The sequence below is a fragment of the Ziziphus jujuba genome, chromosome 4 (assembly GCF_031755915.1).
Source record: "Ziziphus jujuba cultivar Dongzao chromosome 4, ASM3175591v1".
Lineage (NCBI taxonomy): Eukaryota > Viridiplantae > Streptophyta > Magnoliopsida > Rosales > Rhamnaceae > Ziziphus > Ziziphus jujuba.
The window spans coordinates 7198539-7221128 of NC_083382.1; the positions used below are offsets into that span (position 1 = coordinate 7198539).

At 34.1% G+C, this 22590-nt stretch overlaps 2 protein-coding genes across 7 annotated transcripts; one reads left to right on the top strand and one right to left on the bottom strand.

The window, feature by feature from the left end:
* Positions 1-12398: 12398 nt before the first annotated feature.
* LOC107416117 (two-pore potassium channel 3) lies at positions 12399-15252 on the top strand. Of its 2 annotated transcripts, XM_025073215.3 has the most exons (5): positions 12399-12555; positions 12723-12779; positions 12875-13244; positions 13365-13808; positions 14698-15252. In XM_025073215.3, the coding sequence occupies exons 1-5, from the start codon at positions 12477-12479 to the stop codon at positions 14840-14842; spliced, it is 1095 nt and encodes a 364-aa protein (XP_024928983.1). In that variant the 5' UTR covers positions 12399-12476; the 3' UTR covers positions 14843-15252. The 2 variants fall into 2 exon arrangements, with proteins under 2 accessions (XP_024928983.1, XP_015880061.1); XM_016024575.4 differs by having other exon boundaries at positions 12875-13808.
* LOC107416198 (uncharacterized) lies at positions 15201-18919 on the bottom strand. Of its 5 annotated transcripts, none has more exons than XM_048472069.2 (5): positions 18702-18919; positions 17912-18111; positions 16518-16993; positions 16307-16380; positions 15201-15273 (listed from the first exon to the last, which is right to left on the bottom strand). In XM_048472069.2, exons 1-4 carry the CDS (start codon positions 18853-18855, stop codon positions 16344-16346), a joined length of 867 nt encoding a protein of 288 aa, XP_048328026.2. In that variant the 5' UTR covers positions 18856-18919; the 3' UTR covers positions 15201-15273; positions 16307-16343. The 5 variants fall into 5 exon arrangements, with proteins under 5 accessions (XP_048328026.2, XP_015880148.3, XP_015880146.3 ...); XM_016024662.4 differs by having other exon boundaries at positions 15201-15534; XM_016024660.4 differs by having other exon boundaries at positions 15201-15570.
* Positions 18920-22590: the final 3671 nt, after the last annotated feature.

A 22590-nucleotide genomic window follows, 5' to 3' on the forward strand; every position in this document is an offset into this window, starting at 1 on the left:
ATCTTACCTTCTTGAAAGGATGGTGAAGCCGTTGGTGCCATACTTGCTTTTTCCTTGAGCTTTTCGGCTTCTCTCCTTTGTTGCATTTGTAATTGGTCTTTGTAAACTTCTTTAGGAGATAATGGTTCCAGCTTGACCTTCTTCCCTTTAAACCTGAAAACAATACTATTTTCTCGACCAAAATGAATAGTATCTTTATCAAATTGCCATGGTCTACCTAATAGTATATGTCCAGCAATCATGAGAACAATATTACATAAGACTACATCCTCATATTTACCTATACTAAATTTTACTTTGGCTTGTTTATTTACCCTCATCTCACCACTATCATTTAACCATTGTAACCTATAGGGTTCTGGATGTTTAATTGTTTTCAAACCTAATTTATCAACTACAAGATTATTTATCACATTAGTACAACTCCCACTATCTATAATCATGCTACAAATTTTACCTTGTATTTCGCAGCGAGTGTGGAAGATGTTTTCTCTTTGTATATGCTCTTCATCTTTGTAGACAGCAAGTACTCTCCTTGAAACCAAGCTCAACTCGGCCTTAGATGTATCTACAGGTTCGACTTCATCTTCATTTCAATCCTCCTCTTGCTCGGTTTCAGCCCCACTAGCCTCACTCTCGGATTCCACCTCTCCATTACCCTTAATTACCATTATTCTTCTATTCGGGCATTGGCTGGTTATATGTCCTCTTCCTTGGCACTTGAAACAAATAATTTCTCTTGACTTTTGAGGTTTAGGTTCAGATTTTACCTCACCTTTAATGGCTTGGGCAGATTCGATTTTAAATTCTCTTCTTGGTCGGTTGGTAGTTTCTTCACCCAGTTTCAGCTTCAACTTGCTTTCATAAGTAGAATTGTTTTTCCAACCACTTGAAATTGTCCTTCCACTACTGGAAACTCCTCCAAACCATGTGCTAACACCCCTCCTCTTGAATTGGTTCTCAAGCTTAATTGCTACATGCAACATCTCCTCCAATTCCAAGTATTGTTGTAATTCAAGCTGGTTGGCAATGTCACGGTTTAACCCTCCAAGAATCTTGCCATTGTTGCCTCTCTATCCTCATTCATATTCAGCCTCATCATTAACATCTCCATCTCTTTGTAATAATCCTCCACGGACCTACTTCCTTGAGACAAAGATTGAAGCCTTTGATGCAGCAACCTATGGTAATGGGATGGCACGAACCGCTTTCTCATGGCTCATTTCATTTGTCACCATGTTGTAATCAAGTCATCACCAACTCTCCTTCGGGTACTTTACTCATTTGTCCACCATTGGAGTGCAGAGTGGCCAAACTCCATTGCTTCCAACTTCACCTTCTTGCCTTCCGAATAGTTGTGGCAGTAAAAAATCATCTCCATTTTTTCTTCCCACTCCAAATAAGCTTCGGGATCACTTTTACCCATAAAAGGTGGAATGTTAACCTTGATATTTCCGAAATCATCATCTGTATCTTCCCTCCTATATCTTCCACGGCCAGCTCTATCTTGAACAACAAAAGTTTCGTCCATACCTTCTTCAAAGTCTCCACCAAATGGCTCCTCATCAAATTCCTCTCTCGGTCTTTCGCGACCTCCTCGTCCTCGGCCTCACCCTCAATGGAATTCTTGCCTATTTCTTGTATTCGGCATTCCTTGTGAGGCTTTTAGCCTTCCCATTCTTTGATTCATATGCTCAACTTGAGCACTAACCCGCTGTATTGACTCCAAAACAGCTCTCATGTCCACTTGATCTCCACTCCCGGTAGCTCGGGCATCGCCATGGAATGCTACGGACTCCTCCTCATTGATCCTCAAGGGTGGCTCTCCTCTCCTCATTCTCGATTCTGTCATGTTAGTATAATAATGCAATAGAAATAAAATAGGACCTTACAATTTCACTCCCTTACGTGTTTCACTCAAATGAAGACTCGACACTCGTGTTTGCACACTTGTTTCGGCTTTTTACCCTCTTTTAAGCTCAACACTCTTGCCTTTTTCCACTCAATGAATTATCTCAAAGTTCTAATCAAAACACCCACAAAAAAGCAATTAGATCACTAGTATGCTTTAATTAAACTTATCAACAAACAGCAAGCAAAAGGTAGGCAATACCGAAAGAATCCAACAAATCCTAATTTTTCGGCTTTCTAGACAAGAAAACACATAAAATAATGGGAAAATGTTGGAATTTTTGAAAACTGCACCAGATGGTAGTAGATTATTAGTTCAAGAATAAAATTCCAGGAAAAGAAATTCAAATACGAACAAGAATCAAAGAGAACAAAAATATAGAAGAGTGTTGGTTGTTGTTCTTGTAATTCAAGTTTTGTATCAATTCCCTTATCTAATTTTAATCCAAATAATTTAAGCACCCAAAATCCAAATATCCAGCAGAAAAAATAATTCCCCAGCAACTCAAATATTGAATAAATAAGCCAAAAAAAACCAGCAGCTCCAACAGATTTCCAGCAAACAAATCAAACTCCAACAAACCGAAATATTTTTCTTTTTTTTTTTTTTGTTCGGCTTTACTTCTTCTTTTTTTTTCTTTTTGGTTGTTGTTTCACTCATAGAACATAAACAACTGAAGTAGCAAGAATAATTACCAAAATTGCAATTCCAACTCCAAAACAAACACCAAACCCATGACCTCCAAATAAACACAAATGTGCAGTTTTTTTTTTTTTTTAAATGTTGCCGCAAACTCTTTTTCTTTTTATTTTTTCTTTTTGAATATATGAATGCAAATATTTAAGACTAAAACAGCAAAGAAAAATCAAAAAAACCAAAATTAACAAGAACAATGATGAAAAACAACCAAACAAACTAGGAAACAAAAATACGGTAAAACAAGGAAATCCTAATTCAACTAGGAATGAAATTTTTTTTTTTCTCTTTTAAGATGCAGAACGTGTATGATGATAGAAGCAACCTTAGCCTAATGCTAAAATTACAGAATAACACAAAAACAAATAAAGCAAATACAGATAGATCAAACCTGAACAAAATTTAGCTCTGATACCAAATGATACGAACCTCGGACGACCTACTCCTAAACCCGTACTATATTAGCCCGGATCTTAATTAAGTTCAACTTCTAATGGAATTGACCTCAACCCCTAACCAACCTGTGGGTAGAAACCTTGGTATAATGTAGACGCCACAATAGGGGATGGAAAACCTATTGATAAGTCAAGCTAAAACAACCAATTTTCTAATGGTATTTTAGGTGTTCTCAAAGAACAAAGAGATAATTAATCTCACAAGTATTTTCTAAATCAAATCAAAGTTGTATTCTTCTTAAAAAAATAAGTCTTTAAATAGGCTTTGAACGAAACAAAACAAACCCTAAAAACCCTAGGAAAAACCGGCCACACACATAAAGAAACCTAGTTGGCCGCAACTATACTTCCTTTCCTAATCTAAGTTTGATTAATTAATTCCTTTATATTAAATTAGGAATTAATTAATTTACAATAAAATAAAAATCTTCCTAAAGTTATTTGTCCAGAAAATAAATAAATAAAAACCCAAAAAGAAATAAAGTCAATCGCAAATTAGGTAACGAGTTGACTTTGACATCTAGGCTGAATTATGTCTTCAATCGAGCTAACTTATGTCTGCTTGATGTCCGAGCTAACTTATGGTCTATTCGAGCTAACTGATGTCTGTCCGAGCTAACTTGTGTCTGGCCGAGCTAACTGATGTCTGTCCAAGCTAAGTTATGTCTGGCCGAGCTAAGTTACATCCGATGTCCGAAGTTCGAGATCAGATGTCCGAGGCAAGGCTCTGATATCCGAAGTCTAAGATCAAATGTCCGAGACATGGGTGTCTGATATAAAATGTCCGATGTATGGGTGTCCGATGTATCAGCCTCCACCACTTGAATACTTAAAACAGGTCTTTTATCTTCAGGTATGGACAAGCCCTTTTGAGAATGAATTACTCTCTCAATAAAGGCAGCAAGGTTGTCCTTAAACCTCTTAGTTTAAGCCCTAGTGATCGGTTCAGACTTCATCCGTATCGGATTAATACCCCAGTGAGTTATCGGTGGTGTAAGCTCTGGCGGGTTCGCATCAACACCATATACTAGTCGCCACATTAAGGGATGGAAAACCTATTGATAAGTCAAGCTGAAACAACCAATTCTCTAATGGTGTTTTAGGTGTTCTCAAAGAACAAAAAAATAATTAATCTCACAAGTATTTTCTTAATCAAATCAAAGTTGTATTCATATTGAAAAATAAGCCTTTAAATAGGCTTTGAAAGAAACAAAATAAACCCTAAAAACCCTAGGAAAAACAGGCCACACAATGAAGAGCTCTATGGTGGCCGAAATTCTCACTCCTTTCCTAATCTAATTTGGATTAATTAATTCCTTTATTTTGAATTAGGAATTAATTAATTTACAATGAAAATAATAAAATAATAACTTTCCTAAACTTATTGTTCCAGAAAACAAATAAATAAAAACTAAAAAGTAATGGTAATTTACTAAAACAAAAAGTAGAATCAAATTAGGAAACTATAATACTAGCTTTTTGACTAAGTTGACTTTGACCAATTTTTGACCAAATTGAGCTCCAAATCAGCTTCAATATGCTTTTTAGGATGCCAAATAAGCTGAATATGAAGTCCCACACGTTGCCCATGCATGGAAGAGGAAGAAAAAGCCAACTCAACAAAATACAGTAAAGCCAGCACAAAATACAGTAAAAAAAAGGCCAAATTTGAAGCTGTCCGTACAACCCCTTTTTGAATGCCTTTGAAGCTGGCTTGATTTGATTCCATATCCTATTAGACATATGTATTGAATCCATAAAGAGTTGGAACCATTTCATGCTGCCCGTTGTCCATATTTGCACCAAAACTGCTACCCGGGTCGGTATCGGCTTCCACCACTTGGATGCTTAGAATAGGCTTTGTATCTTCAAGTATGGACAAGCTCTATCGAGACTGATTACCCCCTGTATAAATACTCCCAGATTGTCCTTAAATCTCTTAATTTGAGCTCTTTTGATTGGCCTAGTCTTCTTCCGTGCCGGGTCAGCACCCTAGCGGATTATCGGTTGAGCGGGCTCGGGCGAAATCACATCATCCACTCTTGCACATTAACATCCTCCAATGCCTCTTTGTATGTGGTAGGGTCATCATCAGGATTATCCAGAACGACTTGATAAGTCTCTCCTAACAAGGCATACCTTGTAGGTTTATGTATCATTCTCCCACTACGAGTTTGCTGCAATGGTTGTTGTACATGTATAGGAGGATCCAAGTTTTGTGGTTCAGGTGGATTACCAATCTCTTCATTATATTCTTGTTCTTGAGTTTCTTGAATTTGGTCATGAGTTGTTTCCTATGTTTGTTCACCTTCGGGTATATTTTGCACATTTTTCCCTCTTTGAATATCAACAGGAAACAGGGGTGGAAAACTAAGAGTTTCTGGTGGATTTTGAACTGAGCCAAGCTCTTTAAGAACCACTTTACTCTTAGGTTTAAAATTGTTCATATAATCCTCTTCTGAAAAAGTGGCATGAGTACTCACTATCACCTTCTTTTCCTTTGGATTATAAAATATTCCACCTCTCGTTCTCTTGGGGTAGCCAATAAAAATACATATTTCTGTACGAGATTCCAATTTTTGAGATTTCTGTGCCAAGACATGTGCTGGGCACCCCAAATCTGAATATGGTTTAAACTGAGTTTGTGCCCTTTCCGTAATTCTGTGGGTGTCTTTGAAATAGATTTAGATGGAACCAAGTTTAGTATGTATGCAGCTGTTTCTAAGGCATATTCCCAGAACGATTCAGGTAATGATGAATAACTAAGCATTGACCACACCATATCTAAAATGGTTCTATTTCTTCTTTCAGAGACTCCATTTTGTTGGGGCGTTCCCAGAGATGATAATTGAGAAGTTATCCCCTCTTTAGCTAAGTAAGACTTGAACTCTCCAGATAAGTATTCACCGCCTCGGTCAGACCGAAGTTGCTTGATATGGACATCCAATTGCTTTTCTGCCTCAGCCTTATACTCTCAAAATTTATCAAAAGCTTCAGACTTATGGCGTATTAGGTAAACATAACCATATATTGAGTAGTTATCAATAAATGTGATGAACTACTCATACCCGCCTCTGGCTTGCATGCTCATTGGTCCACATACATCAGTATGTACCAATTCTAATTGTATGATGGCACGATCTCCTTTGGCCTTGAAAGGCCTCTTTGTCATTTTACCTTTTAAACATGATTCACATACTGGTATAGGTTCAAAGATCAAGGAATTTAAAATTCCACTTTTAACCAAACCATGAACTTTGCTAGAATTAATATGACTCAATCGCAAATGCCATAGATAGATTTCATTTAAAACATTTCTTTTCTTAGATAAGGGAAGTTGCTCATTATCAATATTTTCAATGGCATTTATACTATAAGACAAAGGAGTTAAAAAATATAGACCATTCATCAATAATCTGGAACAAATAAAAGTATTATTACTCTTTATTGAAACTGAGGAATTAAACTGTACTGTTAAACCATGTTCAACTAAACAACTAACAGAAACCAAATTCTTCTTAAAATCCGGAGCAAATAAACAGTCTGATAAACTTACAATTTTATTATCAAAATATAACTCCACTAGTCCTACTGCCATTATGGAGACATATTCCCCATTTCCCAACTTTAAGCTTCTTTGTCCTTTACTGAGTGGACTGCTTTGTTTAAATCACTGCAAAGAGTAACAAACATGGTTAGTGGCTCCTGAATCAATGATCCATTTATCATTGTAATTCTCCACTAAACAAGCCTCAACAACATTTAGACTACCCATACCTAATTTAGGGCAATCTTTCTTCCAATGACCTTTTTGTCCACACTTGAAGCACTTGCCTTTCGGCTTCTTCATTGCAGCTAGTTTGGTAGCTGGACCTATTCCCTTCTGCTTCTTGTTCTTCTTTCCACTCTTAGGTTTCCCTTTAGGTTTTAAGGAACTTTCAGCATGATAGGCACTTCCTTGCTTCCCGATAGACTTTTCAGCACTCTCAAGCTCGTGTATCAATTCAACAGGAGTAAGTTTTAGTTTGTTCATATTATAGTTCATTTTGAACTGACTAAAGCTATCCAGTAGAGATTCCAAAATCATGTCTATTTTCATCTCTTGTTCCAGCTTAGCCTCCATCACTTCCGCAGTACTGATATGCGCCATTATCTTTAGACAATGGTCCCACACATTTCCTCCAGTCATACGAGTGTTCATTAGTGCTCCTATAGCTGCTTGTCTAGCAGTATTGCTACTTTTAGCAAACATCCCATCTAGAGTCTGAATCATTTCTCATACATACTTCAGACTATCAAGTTGCTTCTGCAAATATTCTGCAACGCTGGCAAGAATATAACAGCGAGCTGTTGTATTCGCCTGTTGCCAATCTGCAAATTGCTTCTTAGTTTCCTCTGAAGCATTAGTAGCCGGCTCCTGGGGTTTCGGAGTTGTTGTAATGAATTTTATTCTCTCAAAATCAAGGACAATGTAGAGATTGATTTTCTATAAGTCGTAGTTATTTCCATCTAATGGTTTTTTATTCAAAATTGTAGCTAGGGGATTAAAGGATGCCATTTTCTGAAAATTAAAATGCACACATATTAACACGTAATCAACACATCAAACACACAAATATGTAAATCCTTTAAACTACTTATTATTAATGTTTAATGCAACAATAATTTAATTTCCATTACAAATACTTATGTTGGGCAAAACATTTCTAATAAATTAAACTTTGAAATGGTATGTTTTAATGTCCTACTAAGTTAGCTCCCAGGAAAGGTGAGGTGGATCTCAGACTCCTTAAAAACCTACCTCTTTAGATAGAGTCTTCTTAGATAACACCAACACATACCACTCAAAATTGATTTAAAAAATTAAAATTTTTTGAACCCGATATGTATAGTCTATATATATGGAGGCTCTTTAGAAAATAGTCTACATATAGACTCCAAACCTTAGCCTCTCAGGGTTTTCTAATTACCTTGGGCCCAACAAATGGGCCACATTTGTCTCTACTAATGAGCTCTGTCATTTTATTAGCTAGCTTGGGGATCCAAAGGCCACTATTAATTAAGGCTCTTGATCAACGGTTTAGATTGCTTCTGGAGCATGAATCCAACAATCTCCCACTTGCTTAGGAGCAAGTCTAAGACCGTGATCTTATCCGGTGCTATTCCACTAAAAGCCCAGATGTGAACTCCAAAATTAATAATGCATATATTAAATGTATTTTTCCTTTTGTAAAATACCAATAATTAATTGATAATAATTTCTTTGCATCAATTAATTATTTATTCTCTTAACTTATCAGTTTTTCTAACGGATCCAATGTACTGGTCAGTGACTTTCAATATCCGAATACCGAAACATGTCAAGAGGATATTTCATACAAATTCCATTTTGTGTATTTCATAAATACTTAGTAATCAAAGAACCATAATTCCCAAATCATCAAGATATTGGCCGTTCAAAATAGATCTCACTTATTGATAAGTCAAAGAATCATAGTAACTTAATTACCTATTTATAATATACTAAGGATTAAGAAAAAAATAACATAACCAATATTGCCTAAAATTTAATTCCTTTTACAAAAATTTATCCTTAATTAAATCTCTTCCAATCCTCTCAAAATGACCATAATTCATTCCAATATTTTATAATAATCAAGACAGATTATTTCATAAAATATTGTAATCCAAATAAAGTGCACAGCTTTATTTAACAACTGTGAGCAATTCATTAATTATGAGAACCTATGATCATGTCGTCTATGAATGTATCCATATGATCATATACTACATAATTAATCTGGACCTTATACGTAAAACAAAGTGTGCATAAGAATTTAAAAAATTCATACTATTAAATTAGAAAATGATATTACAGTTAGTCTTGCTCCTAAAGCATAAATGTAACAAACTCCCACTTACTTTAAAGGAAGCCTGGAATCCTTTTAAGGCTCATAAAATTTACATACTTCTCAAACACTCGTTCAGGAAGAGTATTAGTAAAAAGGTCTGCTAGGTTCTCCTCAGATGTTATTTTAGTAACCATTGTATCTCCTCTATCAATGAAATCACGGATCAAGTGGTATATTTTTAATATGTGTTTATGCTTTTTGTGAGACCTGGGTTCTTTAGACTATGCTATGACCCCACTATTATCATAGTAAAGGGTAATGGGCCGATCTGCACCTGGTATCACATGAAGATCCAAAAGGAATTTCTTAAGCCATACAGCTTCCTTTGCAGCTTCAAATGTAGCCACATATTTAGCTTCAGTGGTGGAGTCAGCAACACAATTTTGTTTAACACTCTTCCAACAAATGGCTCCTCCATTTAGTAAATAAATATCTTGATGTTGACTTACTAAAATTAATATCCCCTTGAAAATTAGAGTCCGCATAACCAAGTGTTTCAAGACTCCCACTGGAATACACCAACATATAATCCCTCGTTCTCTTTAAATACTTGAGTATATGCTTCACTGCAGTCCAATGTTCTACTCTAGGATGTTATTGGTACCGGCTTACTACTCCCACTGCATAGTAGATATCCGGTCTAGTACATAGCATGGCATACATGAAACTACCAACAGTCAAAGCATAAGGTTTCTTACTCATGAGTTCTTTCTCTTTGGGATTTTTCGATGGTTGCTCCTTAGAAAGATGAATTCCATGTCTAAAGGGTAGAAGTCCCCTGTCGAACCTGGTAACTATTTTTTCAATGTAGGAAGCTTGAGATAGAGCTAACACCTTATTCTTCCGGTCTCGTAAAAGTTTGATTCCTAGAGTATAGTTAGCTTCACCCAAGTCCTTCATATCAAACTGCTCTTTCAGGTAACCCTTTACATCTGACAACACTTTCAAACTGTTTCCTATTAACAGAATGTCATTTACATAAAGAACTAGAAAAACTACCACTATACTTTAAATCTTTTTATACACACCTAGTTCATCAGGACTTTTCTCAAAACCATATGATTTGATAACTTGATCAAACCTGATGTGCCATGATCTGGATGCTTGCTTAAGTCCATAAATTGACCTATACAACTTGCAAACCATGTGTTCTTGACCTTTTGTTATGAACCCTTCTGGTTGCTGCATATAAATGTCCTCTTCCAATCCCCATTTAGAAAAGCTGTTTGGACATCCATTTGCCAAATCTCATAATCGAGAGCTGCTGCTATAGCTAAGAGAATCCAGACAGATTTAAGCATGGCTACTGGCGAAAAGGTTTCATCATAATCTATACCCTCTTGGCCAATATCTTGACGATTTAGGAATTATGGGTCTTTGATTACTAAGTATTTATGAAATATACAAAATGGAATTTGTGTGAAATATCCTCTTGACATGTTTTGGTACCCGGATATTGAAAGTCACTCGCCAATGTATTGGATCCGTTAGAGAAACTAATAAGTTAAGAGAATAAATAATTAATTGATGCACAGAAATTATTATCAATTAATTATTGGTATTTTACAAAAAGAAAAATACATTTAATATATATATTATTAATTTTGGAGTTCACATCTGGGCTTTTAGTGGAGTAGCACCGGATAAGATTACGGTCTTAAACTTACTCCTAAGCAAGTGGAAGATTGTTGGATTTATGCTCCAGAAGCAATCTAAACCATTGATCAAGAATCTTAATTAATAGTGGCCATTGGATCCTCAAGCTAGCTAATAAAGTGACAGAACCTATTAATAAAGACAAATGTAGCCCATCTGTTGGGCCCAAGGTAATTAGGAAACTCTGAAAGGCTAGGGTGTGGAGTCTATATATAGACTATTTTCTAAAGAGCCTCCATGTAGGAAATTTTTTATTCACGTACTAAAATAATACCTTGGAACCTTCTTCTTTCTAATGAGTAGGTGTGCCCACACACAGATCCATCACAACTAGAATAGCTGGGAAGATTCAGCGCAAAAGGTTAGTAAAATCTATATGGGTAATGACATAATTTATCGCATTCTTTATTCAATCTCGATCAGGCTTCCGCTGTGTTTATGATACCAGCAATTGGTATCAGAGTCAAACCCAGATCGAGGGGTCCATTGGAAAGGGGAACGAAGCATGCCTTATAAGGATGTGGATACCTTTTCCCTTGTGACGCGTTTTAAACCCATGCGGATGGGATCCAAAATGGACAATATTACATATGTGTGGATTAGGCTGTTACAAGTTGGAATCAAGAAAACAATGACTTTGATTTCAAAAAAAAAAAAAAAAGACTGATAATTTTAAATGATAAACTAATTTTGATTTTTGATAATGGAGTTGAGAGATTCAAATTGCAAATCATTGCATTTTAGCATTTGGCGTTGAGAGTTTTTAGTTGCAATACAGAAATAACTTTACACAATTCTAAAAAATTTATAATACTAAAATATCTTTGTTATGTTTTTTTTATTTTTTATTTTCTAGTTTTTAGCTTTTAAAATAAATCATCATGCTGGGAACCTTGGAACTTCCTTCGAAGCTAGGCTATGGTATTTTCCTTTCCCAACCGCTATCTTGGATGATATATTGGACCTGAAGTGGGTCATTTTCTGTCTTTCACGTTTTTGTTAAAGAACAAATCAAAGAATAATTATTGGGGCAAAAATGGTGTCCAAAAAAAAAAAGGTTGGTTCTTTAGGATTTAGAAAATGAAGAAGTTTCAAAAAGAGTAAAGTAGCTATTGGATCATGTTTTGGGTTTTCTTTTTCTTTTGGTACTGACGTTGGCGACCTTTATCGAATGGTTGGAATTCTTTTTCAAAAAACTAAAAAAAAATTGTAAAATTTAAAAAAATATAAAATAAAAAAGAAAGAGCAGCACCAAAAAATTGTTGGAATCTCGCTGAAGATTCAATGGCTATCTCTAACAATTGTCGAAGTGGTGGCTTTTTATTTATTTACTTTTTATACAATGGACCTGCTTTTTTAGGAAGAAGAAGAAGATATTAAAGGGAGAAAAAAAAATTCGGATGAGTATTTTTTTTGAAAAAAAGAAAAAGAAAAAAAGAAAATTTAAATATTTTTGGAAATGTAAATAGATTCTTTTACATTCCAAAAAGAAGTAATCTTTGGCGTTTGACTTTTCCGCATGAACAGGTATTGACTTTGATTGGACTTTAGATTCTGAAAAAGGCCCATATATGCATTTACTGCCACCTGCCTTAAGTAGTTATCTATCGATCCAAAAAGGGAAGGAAACCCATTTAGTTGGAGTACTAAAAACCTAATTAGTGGGGGTTAGAATCACGTTAGCCCAGCAATCAATCAAACCAAACTGTCTTCCATGAAATTGACTTGCAGTTGGAATTCAACGTTTCTTGTAGTCTCACTTCTTCCATATTTCTTTTCCAATTAGAACAAAATCTCTGCCTGCAAAAGAGTCTAAAATCTGTATCCATACCATGAAGATTCAAAATGGATGAACTTCTTCTTTCTGAGACTGGAATGGCAGGAGAATCTAGCAATGCTTCACCAAGAAAGCTTTTCCCACCTGGTTTATTTTCATCTCAACTTGGTCATCTTGTATTTATTTTTTTGATGTGAACCGGCTAGCATAATCATTATCTATCACATATTATATAAAAAAATACAAAAAACAAAAAACAAAAAAGTTTGTAATTATTAATGTAATTGACTTTGTCTAACCTATTCCCATTGCAGCGAAACTTATTCTAGAGAAAGTCTCCAGCATGCATTCTTCAAGCTCAAACAATGGAGGTAATTCTAAGACTATTCTTTACATATTCATTTCTGATGTTTTCTTTGCCATTTCCATGTCGATGGTCATGTATTTTTGAACTTAAATTCAACAGGCCACTCAAGGCGCCAATCTACTGCCCATCTAATCACTACTGACGAGATTCTTCCCTTCCTTGCAACGCCAAAATCTTCTTCCTATGTAAATCTCGTAGCTAACTTGAACAAAAAGAGAAAACTTAATCGCCGTTCGCGCTCTGCTCCATCAGTATTCACTGATATCAAGGAAGAGTATGAAGATTCATTAGATCCCAGACCCCCTTCAAATTCAACCCCTTTGATTGTTCAGCAAGCCTTTATTGGTGTGATTTTGTATGTCATAATTGGCATTGGAATATTCATGGTAAGTGGGAGCTTCAAAGGGCATACAACGTTCAAGCCCGTAGATGCCCTTTACTTCACTGTGGTCACACTTTGCACCATTGGGTATGGTGATATTGTTCCAGACACCACATTTACCAAACTTTTTGCTTGTTTTTTCATCTTGGTTGGTTTCGGGTTCATTGATATTTTGCTTAATGGTTTGGTGACATATATTTGTGATAGGCAAGAGGCCGTGCTGTTAAGCGCTGTTGATGAGAATAAGTTCAACACCATGGTTCAAACATATATGATAGATAAAGAAAAGGGAAGGATGAGGATAAGAACGAAAGTATTCTTGGCTTTGGCAGTTGTTTTTGGGTGCATAGCTATAGGAACAGTTTCAGTGCATTTTTTAGAGGACATGAACTTCGTTGATAGTTTTTATCTCTCTGTTACATCTGTGACAACAGTAGGATATGGGGATTATGCTTTCACTACAATAAAAGGAAGGTGTTTTGCAATTTTTTGGCTGTTAATAAGCACATTGGCAGTTGCTAGGGCTTTTCTGTACTTGGCTGAGTTGAGAATTGACAAGAGAAATCGAAGGATTGCAGCATGGGTTCTTCAAAAGAAGGTTACCTTAAGAGATTTAGTAGCAGCGGACCTTGACAACGATGGATGCATTAGGTACTTTTCGTACTCTTAATATAAGTTCATACATCAGATTTAATATGACAAGAGAAATTCAAACAAATCTTATGTTTTTACCTTGCTACTCGGTTTCTCTTTAGAAGATGGTAATAAAAATAACTTAAGAGAGAGATTATCAATGAAATTGATGGCAAGAATGTATTTTTCAGACTTACAAAGTTATCAATGTGGCTTAAGACCAATTGCAGATTCATTAACTTGCACCTTTCTTCTAGCCTACTAAAAGACTTGCAGAGCATTAAACACACTAGGTTTTATTTATTTTTCATTTTTAGTTTTATTTATTTTTCATTTTTATTCTTTTAATCTTAAAGTTTATTACAGCAAGTAAACTTCCAGGAGTGAAAGTCTCTTCATATTACTAGCAAGGAAAATACATAACCAGCTAGGATTAGGGCAAGGGACATTAGGGAAAATAAAGTAGAATGAAGGGCTCAAAAACAAATGAAAGAGGGATGGACTTGGGAAAATGATGCAAGTTCCTTTTACTAGAACAGAAAGCATGAAGAAAACATGTGAATTCTTAAATAATATTGCTTTTTCATGGAAGCTATATTGAAATTCATTCTTAAATGCCAAGAAGAGTTTCCCTAGATCTCAGGAGCGAGGTCAAGTGGCTTCTCACTGTGAGAAAATATATTAGGTTCAGACAATTTCTGAAAATGTGAAGAATTTGCTTCCATGATTAAAAAAGAATTTCCTTAAAGACGCCCTATGTTTTGCATCATTAGTTGTTACTGCAATGGTTAAATTATGATCTGTAAGCTTCCTCTTTTTTACTTTCTATGAAGGTTATGTTTGAAGTACTTTTACATGCCCTCCTGAACTCCTAATTTTAATATGTCCTGTCCATTTATGGTTGTAGCAAATCTGAGTTCATCATATACAAACTTAAGGAGATGGGAAAGATAGCAGAGAAAGACATCCTGCAGATCGCCAAACAATTTGATTCATTAGAACACAACAATTATGGAAAAATAACTCTAGCTGATCTAATGGAAAGTCAATGATTTATAAATCCTTGAGAAGCCTACAAGTGGAAGCATTATCTAAATCTTTCCTCGGCAACAAACAGATGCAAAAGGGTACAGCAGCATGTTTATCATGCCCAGCCTGTCATATATACATGATATGAAGTAGATGGTCTTCATGGTTTCATTCCTTCTCCAGAGCAGAAAATGCCAGATGATAACCATATATCTGGAGAAATTCTTTTGAACATACTTTCAACAAAAATTGATTCTCTGTTATGTATCTTTTGGAGGATTTGGCTATATATTGGCTCCTAAAGTACATATATTCTTTAAGAATGTAAATATAGGAATACTAAATGTAGATGCTTTTGAATATTTGAAGAAGCATGAAGCATCTTAGAATGTCTTTCCATATCCAATTCTAGTGAAAGCTCATACATTACATATCCTCAGCCTAGCAAATTAACCTGTTAATTCATCAAGGTTCATGTTTTTAGCAGCAATACAGTAAGTCAAACCTACACCTTCCACTTATTTACATGGCATGAAATGTGTAGGAGAGAGAATACGATGCAGGTTTTGGGCTTTTCAGAGGAAACAAATTAAGAACTCTAATGAAACTGGGGAATATATGTGCAAAGATTCACTGAACTATTTCTTCAACTTCAGTTTTGTTGCAATATAATAATATACACACGTCATGCTAGAAAACCTGCCACAAAAAACAGCTGCAACACACAGCATTATGCTGATGCTAGGATACTCTGTGATTTGAAGCAAGTAGAAATCGTTTCAGATGAAAATGAAAATAATCTAATCAAAGTTGCAAAAAAAAAGCAAATCAAGAAAAGTAATTTATTTGGTATACATAAATAAAGGCAGGTCATTAACTATCACTAACAGTAGCTAAGCCCATGTTTAAGTATAGCATCTATTTGCAATCCAAGTAAGAGTTCTTGAATACCATATGAGAAGGAAATATGGTTTGCAAAAATATTGATTACTTCCTAAATTGCCACGATAAATAAATCTTGAAGAAATGAAATATTCCAATTAATTTGACCACTCATCCCTACAACTTACTACCGTCTATTTGGAATATTGCAAATCGCTATTTCATACAGCCTGCTTGACAAGTGTTTAACCATTGCCTCGCTATAAGAGTATGAAATAAAAAATATATTGTTGCAAAAAAATCCATACTTCCCTAACTTCCCCAGTAAATAATATCTGTCAGAAAAGAAACGCTTCAAAACATGACAACTCATCCCTCCAAGTGTGTGCTAACTATTGGGAATGGAAGTTGCTATGCCATACAGGTTGCTTGACATGTGTGCTTATATGTCATACAGTTCCCTTAATTAATGAAGATGGTGGAAACCAATAAATTACGTAAATCTTTGTCATTGTAATTATATGTCTTTGCATCTTCAAGTCTAGGGAATTCTGAAAAAGTAAACCTACAAACAACTAATTGTTTATGCATGGTTTAGTCCTCACCAGCTGGAAGGGAACTCATTAAGCCAATAAAGCTTCATCAACTCTCGACCTCTGCCAGCTTGATATTTGTAATTCTGTGAACACAAACACCATAGATGCAAAAGAAGCCTCAATATGCATACAATATAAAATATTAAAGCAGTGATTTTGTGATTATTTAAAATCTTAAAAAGGAGACAAATGGATTTTTAAAGTTGAATAATATGCATACCTTTGTCTAATTCCACGAATGCTATCAAGAAGTTCCACTACCTGCAGCACCTTAACATTTTTTGTTCCCTCCTCACTGTCCAACACCAACGTTGAGACCCTCAAAACTGTGACAAGTTCTGCTTCAATTTTGTTCAGTTGTTGATCCAGATGTGCCAAAAGATCCTTATAGGAGCTTACTGCTTTCAAGCTACTCATAATGTCATCTCCATTCAGATTTACCCCCAGTTGAGGTCCTTGAGTTTCCTCGTGCTCTTGGTCAGCATGTAAACTAGCTTGACCTTCTGCATAAAACTGTGATTCTTGATCTTCACTGGATTTCAGATCATTAGAAACAAACTCTTTGCGCTCCACAAAATCTTCTGTTACTTCTGATGTTGGAGATACAATTCGAACTGGACTAGAAGAATCTTCCATGGGAACTTCAAGATCCATAGCAACATTCCCAATTAGCTGCCTTTCTTTAAGAGATATAGCCTGAAATGACATTATACTTGACAGGCTGAAAAATGAAGTTCTTGAATAAGATCCAGCAAAGTTACAACAGATTCAAAATGGTTTACACCAATATATGTTTATTATAATATTCGAGTCAGGACAATAAGCAAACCGACATAATCTTCAAAACAATTGCATACATACACATGTTTGGTACTTAATTTATTACATAATATCAACCAATTATTTGAATGTCAATCAATGATCTTGGAAACTCTCATAGAAGTTAGAACTTCTTATGCATATATATAACCAGGAATCAGATTAGTCTAACAACTACACCATATGGATACAAGATGTAACAAATCATTGAAATCATTCACTTCTTTTTTGTTTCATAACTCCAGGGTCGGAGTAAGCAACCATGTCACAGCATTTGGTTATGTATCATAAGCCAAACTTTTCCTTTGTGACATGCACCATGAAGCAACAGTTAGAAGGGGGATAACATTTACATCACAGATTCTTAAATAACTGACACATTCTTCTCAAAGACTTTATCCTTCAAACATAGCTCTACCCACTAATGGTATTCAAGTTCAGAAAGCACAAACTTAATGCAAGGTGTCTTTCTATGCCCCACAATATAATAGAGGATATTATATTTTACATACAATATTTGTAGATAAATTGATAATAGAAGAACAAATTTTTTAGTATATTCAAATGGTATAATTTCTCAAGATCCTGATACAGATCTATCATTTTACCACCAAAAATGATCTCCAATGCAATGATTACCATATTTATGAATCATATAAAAATGGTAACATTTTCGCTGGTGATCCATTAATTGTACGCCCTAAATCTATTAACCATTCTATTTCAATATGTTTTGATAGATATAAGTTTGTCTGCTTACATAATAAACTGTTTTGCATTAATTAATCATTCTACCTCATTAAGCTTTTTGGAAAGCTCATCAAGCAATTCAATTCGATTCTTTGACTTTTCCAAAGCTTCCATGACCTTCTTCTTCTGAAAGAGTAGTTCCCTTGCATCATTTTCCTTCCCAGTACGAACATTAATTGCTGCTTGCCGTTTTAGGTTCTCAGCTGCCTCTGATAGACGCAGAAGCCTTAATCTGGCATTGTTTGCTATATCACCAACCATAACATTATACCCAAAATTGTGTCACTAGGTATAAGAATTAACTTCAACAAACTCCTGTAATTAACTGGAAAAAAGGTAATAGCCCAATTATACCTTCAACGTATAATGTCTAGAAAAAAGAAAAAAAATGCTCTCCTAACTATCCATTAAAGAGCCACCCTCAAGATACTACTTTGACCCAAAATATATATATACATATATATATATATATATATATATACACACACGTGCATGCAAATATAAACTACAACCTACATACAACCCCCAATATATAAAATTTTAGTTATAACCATATCAAAATTCAATTTTTAGCAAATACTAAAATTTCTTGATGGTGTATTATTAATGTTGTCTAGCTTAGACCTCTTTATTACAAAACTATAAAATAAAAGTACTCTCTGTTACGACTTGGGCAAACAAATTTCTGGGAAAAAAATCAATCATGAAACACAATTTTGCAATAGAATCATCATTATCAACCAGTTTTGGATTCACAAGGGCAAATTGGTATTGCCAATTCATGTAAAATCAGTAAGAGAGAGAAAGAGAGAGCAAAAGCAGGTGTGTATTATACCTTTGGTTCTGGTGGTCTCAGCCTCGAAATGAAGCTGATCCAGCTGAGCACGAAGCTGCTCGGTGTTGACATCGGAAGCCAAGCACATAGGCCTCCACAAGGGCCTCCGCGGGACAGCCATGGCTATCCCAGCACCAGAGTTTAACAGTATCATCTTTCTCTGCAACTCTCTCTCTCTCTCTCTCTCTCTCTCTCTCTGTGTCTCTGTCTCTCTCTATCTTCCTGGAATGAACTTGGAGCCCAAAAGGAATAATGGGCCTTAAGAGAGAAGGTCCATATGTTCACTGCAAAGTATTTGAGAAACAAAAACAGAAAAGCCCATAGGCCCAATTCCATCAGTGTCACATTGATAAATAAATAATAATAATAATAGTAATAATAATATATAATAATAATAACAATAATAATAAAACAGTTAATTGGGTGATAAGTGAATGACACATTTGGATTTTTTAACCCTTTAAGTGAGCAAGTTAAATCTATGGAATGCATATACAAGTGTAGTATGAATGTAGCATGGAAATCTAGATGTTTCATTCTTTGCGTACTAATTATTTGTCTAAGCCGGGCATCATGTGTGACTAAAAATACAGTAAAACGATAATTAAAGAAGGTCCCAAAAATAATTATTTTATGACTATTCAACTGCATGCACATAAAAAATAAGATCAACATGCAGAAATTTGTAGTTCAATGTAATTTCATTTAAGCCATTAGATTTAACAAGATTGAATAAGGCAGCTATTATTTCATGGTACAAAGATTATAGTTGGAATTTTCCACCCAAAATAAAATAACTAATAATTAACTTGTCCAACAGAATGTCTAAAAATTCAGTCATTCTCCACTTAGGTTGTATACATGAATAATAAAAAATGTTGGTAGCTTTAATTTATATACGTGGCATTTGAAACACAGTACATGTAGCAGTGTTTAGCTGATTTAGACTTTTAATTCAAATGCCTAATTTTAATTTTTGGTACCCATGAACTGATTATTTGCTTGATCTATGCGATATGGTTGGAACTATATCATAATAGTGTTACGAACTTCTTTTTGTGTGTGTGTGTGTGTAACATTTCATTAGGTTAATTTATAATACAATTCAGTTTGAAATTTATGAAGTATTAATTATTTTCAGAAACTGTTAGCCATGGATACTTTTGTGTTATATATATATATAGAGAGAGGTTTAGGTATAATAAATAAATAAAAAATTGTATAATCTTTAATATTTTCCATGCATGAAGACAAATTAATTAATTATGATAAGAACATTATGTTAATTATTTTCACAGGCACAGCACATGGCTTGAATATATATATATATATATATAAGTCCAAGGCAGCAAACCAAGAAATTATATTAATATTATAATGTCATGCATATGACTCTTTCCTAAGATTCAAATTTTCTATTATAATTTATCTGAAAAAAGACTAAAGTCCTTGCAATTTTTTAATCTGGCCACATAAAAAGCATGTCAAACGGGACTAAAAGTTTCCAAATTATTCAAAGAAATCAAACTGTAAGCCTCTTCCGACGAATCAATGTGGGGCCCATAATTATAATTTTTTCTTATTGCCTTTTATTTCAAACATCCTTTTCCTTTGACAAAAATTTTTTCCTTCTATTCTTGGGATTTGGTAGGGTGAGACCATCAGTAGATGGGGTCCACTAATGAAAGACAAGTTGAGCCCCATGTATTGATCTAAAAACCAATAATACAAAATAAGGTCATCATCATATCACTTTGCCACATACCAACCAACTGTAAATCATGACAGCCCCACATCAACAACGCCCACCCACATTCAAAGCTTAAAAGTTGATTTTGACAACCTCCTAATATATATATATATATAATATATATATATACACTGAAAAACTATGCATTCATTATGTTACCTATGCCTTATCTCTAAAACCCATGAATTATATACGCAATCTAGGTGCCATTCCATGCATATATGGGCTCATGATATTATATATTGGTCATACATATATAGTTCTGTTCCTATGGGAGATATCACCTATTTTAACATCTTATCTTATTATGTGTAATTTGTAGATTGTATTACCAAAATTATATATAATTAAATATTAAATGCTCATTATAGAAAACAAAAAATTATATGTATTCTTGTTTGATTTTTTTTTTCTCGTTATTTCTTTACATTGAAAATTGTTTCAACATGCATGCAACTTTCATTAGGTATAATATAAAAAATAAATAAATAAATAAATAAAATTGTATGTGTTCTTGTTCGCTTTTTTTTTTTTTTTTCCTCTTTATTTCTTTACATTGAAATCTGGATTTACCATACACAATATTTGGACATTTTGATATAAAAATATATATTGCAGTGACAGACCATCATTTATAACTTATGGAGGATATGCGGTTGGATCTACATAGTTTTCTGCTTAACCGAAGCTTTTTTATAAACAACCAAAGTTAAAATAGTGATGACATTTTTTTAATGAAAAAATAGTGATGATACTGCCTAACAGAATTAGAATATTGTTTTCATTGACAATATTCCAATATATTAACTATAAGAAAGCAACTCTTCAGCCCAGTTGCTTTTCCTCCTCATCAGCCACTTATGGAAAGCTTAAAAATGAGAAGTGGAGGAATTAATGTACCATCAATAATCATTAAAATTGATGAAAATATTTGATTTCAAAACAAAAGTTTTCATTGAATATTTAGTGTTAACTAAAAAACATTGGGTGGCTATTGAATTGATTTTACTAGATAGTTGGTTAAACATTTTAGGGTCAAAATCTAATGCTTCAGCAACTAACTAAATGAATGTTTTCTCATGAAATGATTCTCAGTTTATATAAATTTCCACCTAATCTATGATCAAAAGGAAAAAGTGAGAAAAAGAATAATTGATATTATATATATCATATTATCACCTAATCTATTGTTGTTGTAGCGCTTTTTTATTTTTTTATTTTTTTATTTTTTGGTCATTACATTCATATATAGCTTAGTATGAACATAGCCCACGCAACATATACGTCTGCCTAACTGTGGGTAAAAGTTTGGCAATATATTGCCTTTGGATCAGTAGGCATGGAAACCTACCAAGTCATAACTTTCAAATTCAATGAAATCCTGGTTTGGAACTAAAAATGGGCAACGTATATCCTTAGCCAAATTCTATTTTCTTAAAAAAAAGAAAAAAAAAAGATTATATATGTTAATGAAGGTGGTATATATAATTACATAAAAAAATAATTAAATCTTTTTGTAGATCTTATTTCTTCTTTTCATTCAAATAATTCTTCCATCATATATGATTCATGAGATTTATAGCTAGGTTATTAATTAATTATTAATAACTCCAAAGATTTTACCTGCTCAAAGGTCAAAGGTTCCAGTTGAAGTAATTTCTGTTGGAGGAGGAAATAAGTATTAATGCTCTAATTGAGTATGGGACACTCTGTGGTGTAACACCAAAAGGAAAAATAATAATAATAATAATAATAATAATAATAATAATAATAATAATTCTTTTTAATTTGATAAAGGGCAAAAAAGAAGAAAAAAAAAATGCAGTGTTCAAGTTTTAACCAAAAAAGGCATAAAATAAGTTGGAAATTAAAATCAAGAGCAGGGCTGAAAGATGGAAAAAAGTGCATAATACATGATAAAAACATTGGCAATAAGATAGTGTGGATTTGATTTGGTGCATATGTAGCTAGAGTTACATTGTGGGGAAAGAGTGTGATTTACGTTTAAACTTTACAAAATGGTTTCTACAAGTTAAGGATTTTTCTTGGTCAAATTCCACAAGATTTTGCTGCAAGAGCACATGGGACTTGAATTCGTGGTTTGAAATTTGTTAATTTCTCCGACCACCTTTAGTATTC

Excerpts from the sequence above, each read along its gene's own strand:
- LOC107416198 (XM_048472069.2), bottom strand. The coding sequence starts at position 18,855 with ATGATACTGTTAAACTCTGGTGCTGGGATAGCCATGGCTGTCCCGCGG. Across the intron at positions 18,112-18,701 it reads TGAGACCACCAGAACCAAAG|CAAACAATGCCAGATTAAGG; the intron begins GTATAATACACA and ends TTGGTGATATAG. Across the intron at positions 16,381-16,517 it reads ATTCGTGGAATTAGACAAAG|AATTACAAATATCAAGCTGG; the intron begins GTATGCATATTA and ends TTGTGTTCACAG.
- LOC107416117 (XM_016024575.4), top strand. The coding sequence starts at position 12,477 with ATGGATGAACTTCTTCTTTCTGAGACTGGAATGGCAGGAGAATCTAGC. Across the intron at positions 12,556-12,722 it reads AAGAAAGCTTTTCCCACCTG|CGAAACTTATTCTAGAGAAA; the intron begins GTTTATTTTCAT and ends TTCCCATTGCAG. Across the intron at positions 13,809-14,697 it reads GACAACGATGGATGCATTAG|CAAATCTGAGTTCATCATAT; the intron begins GTACTTTTCGTA and ends TTATGGTTGTAG.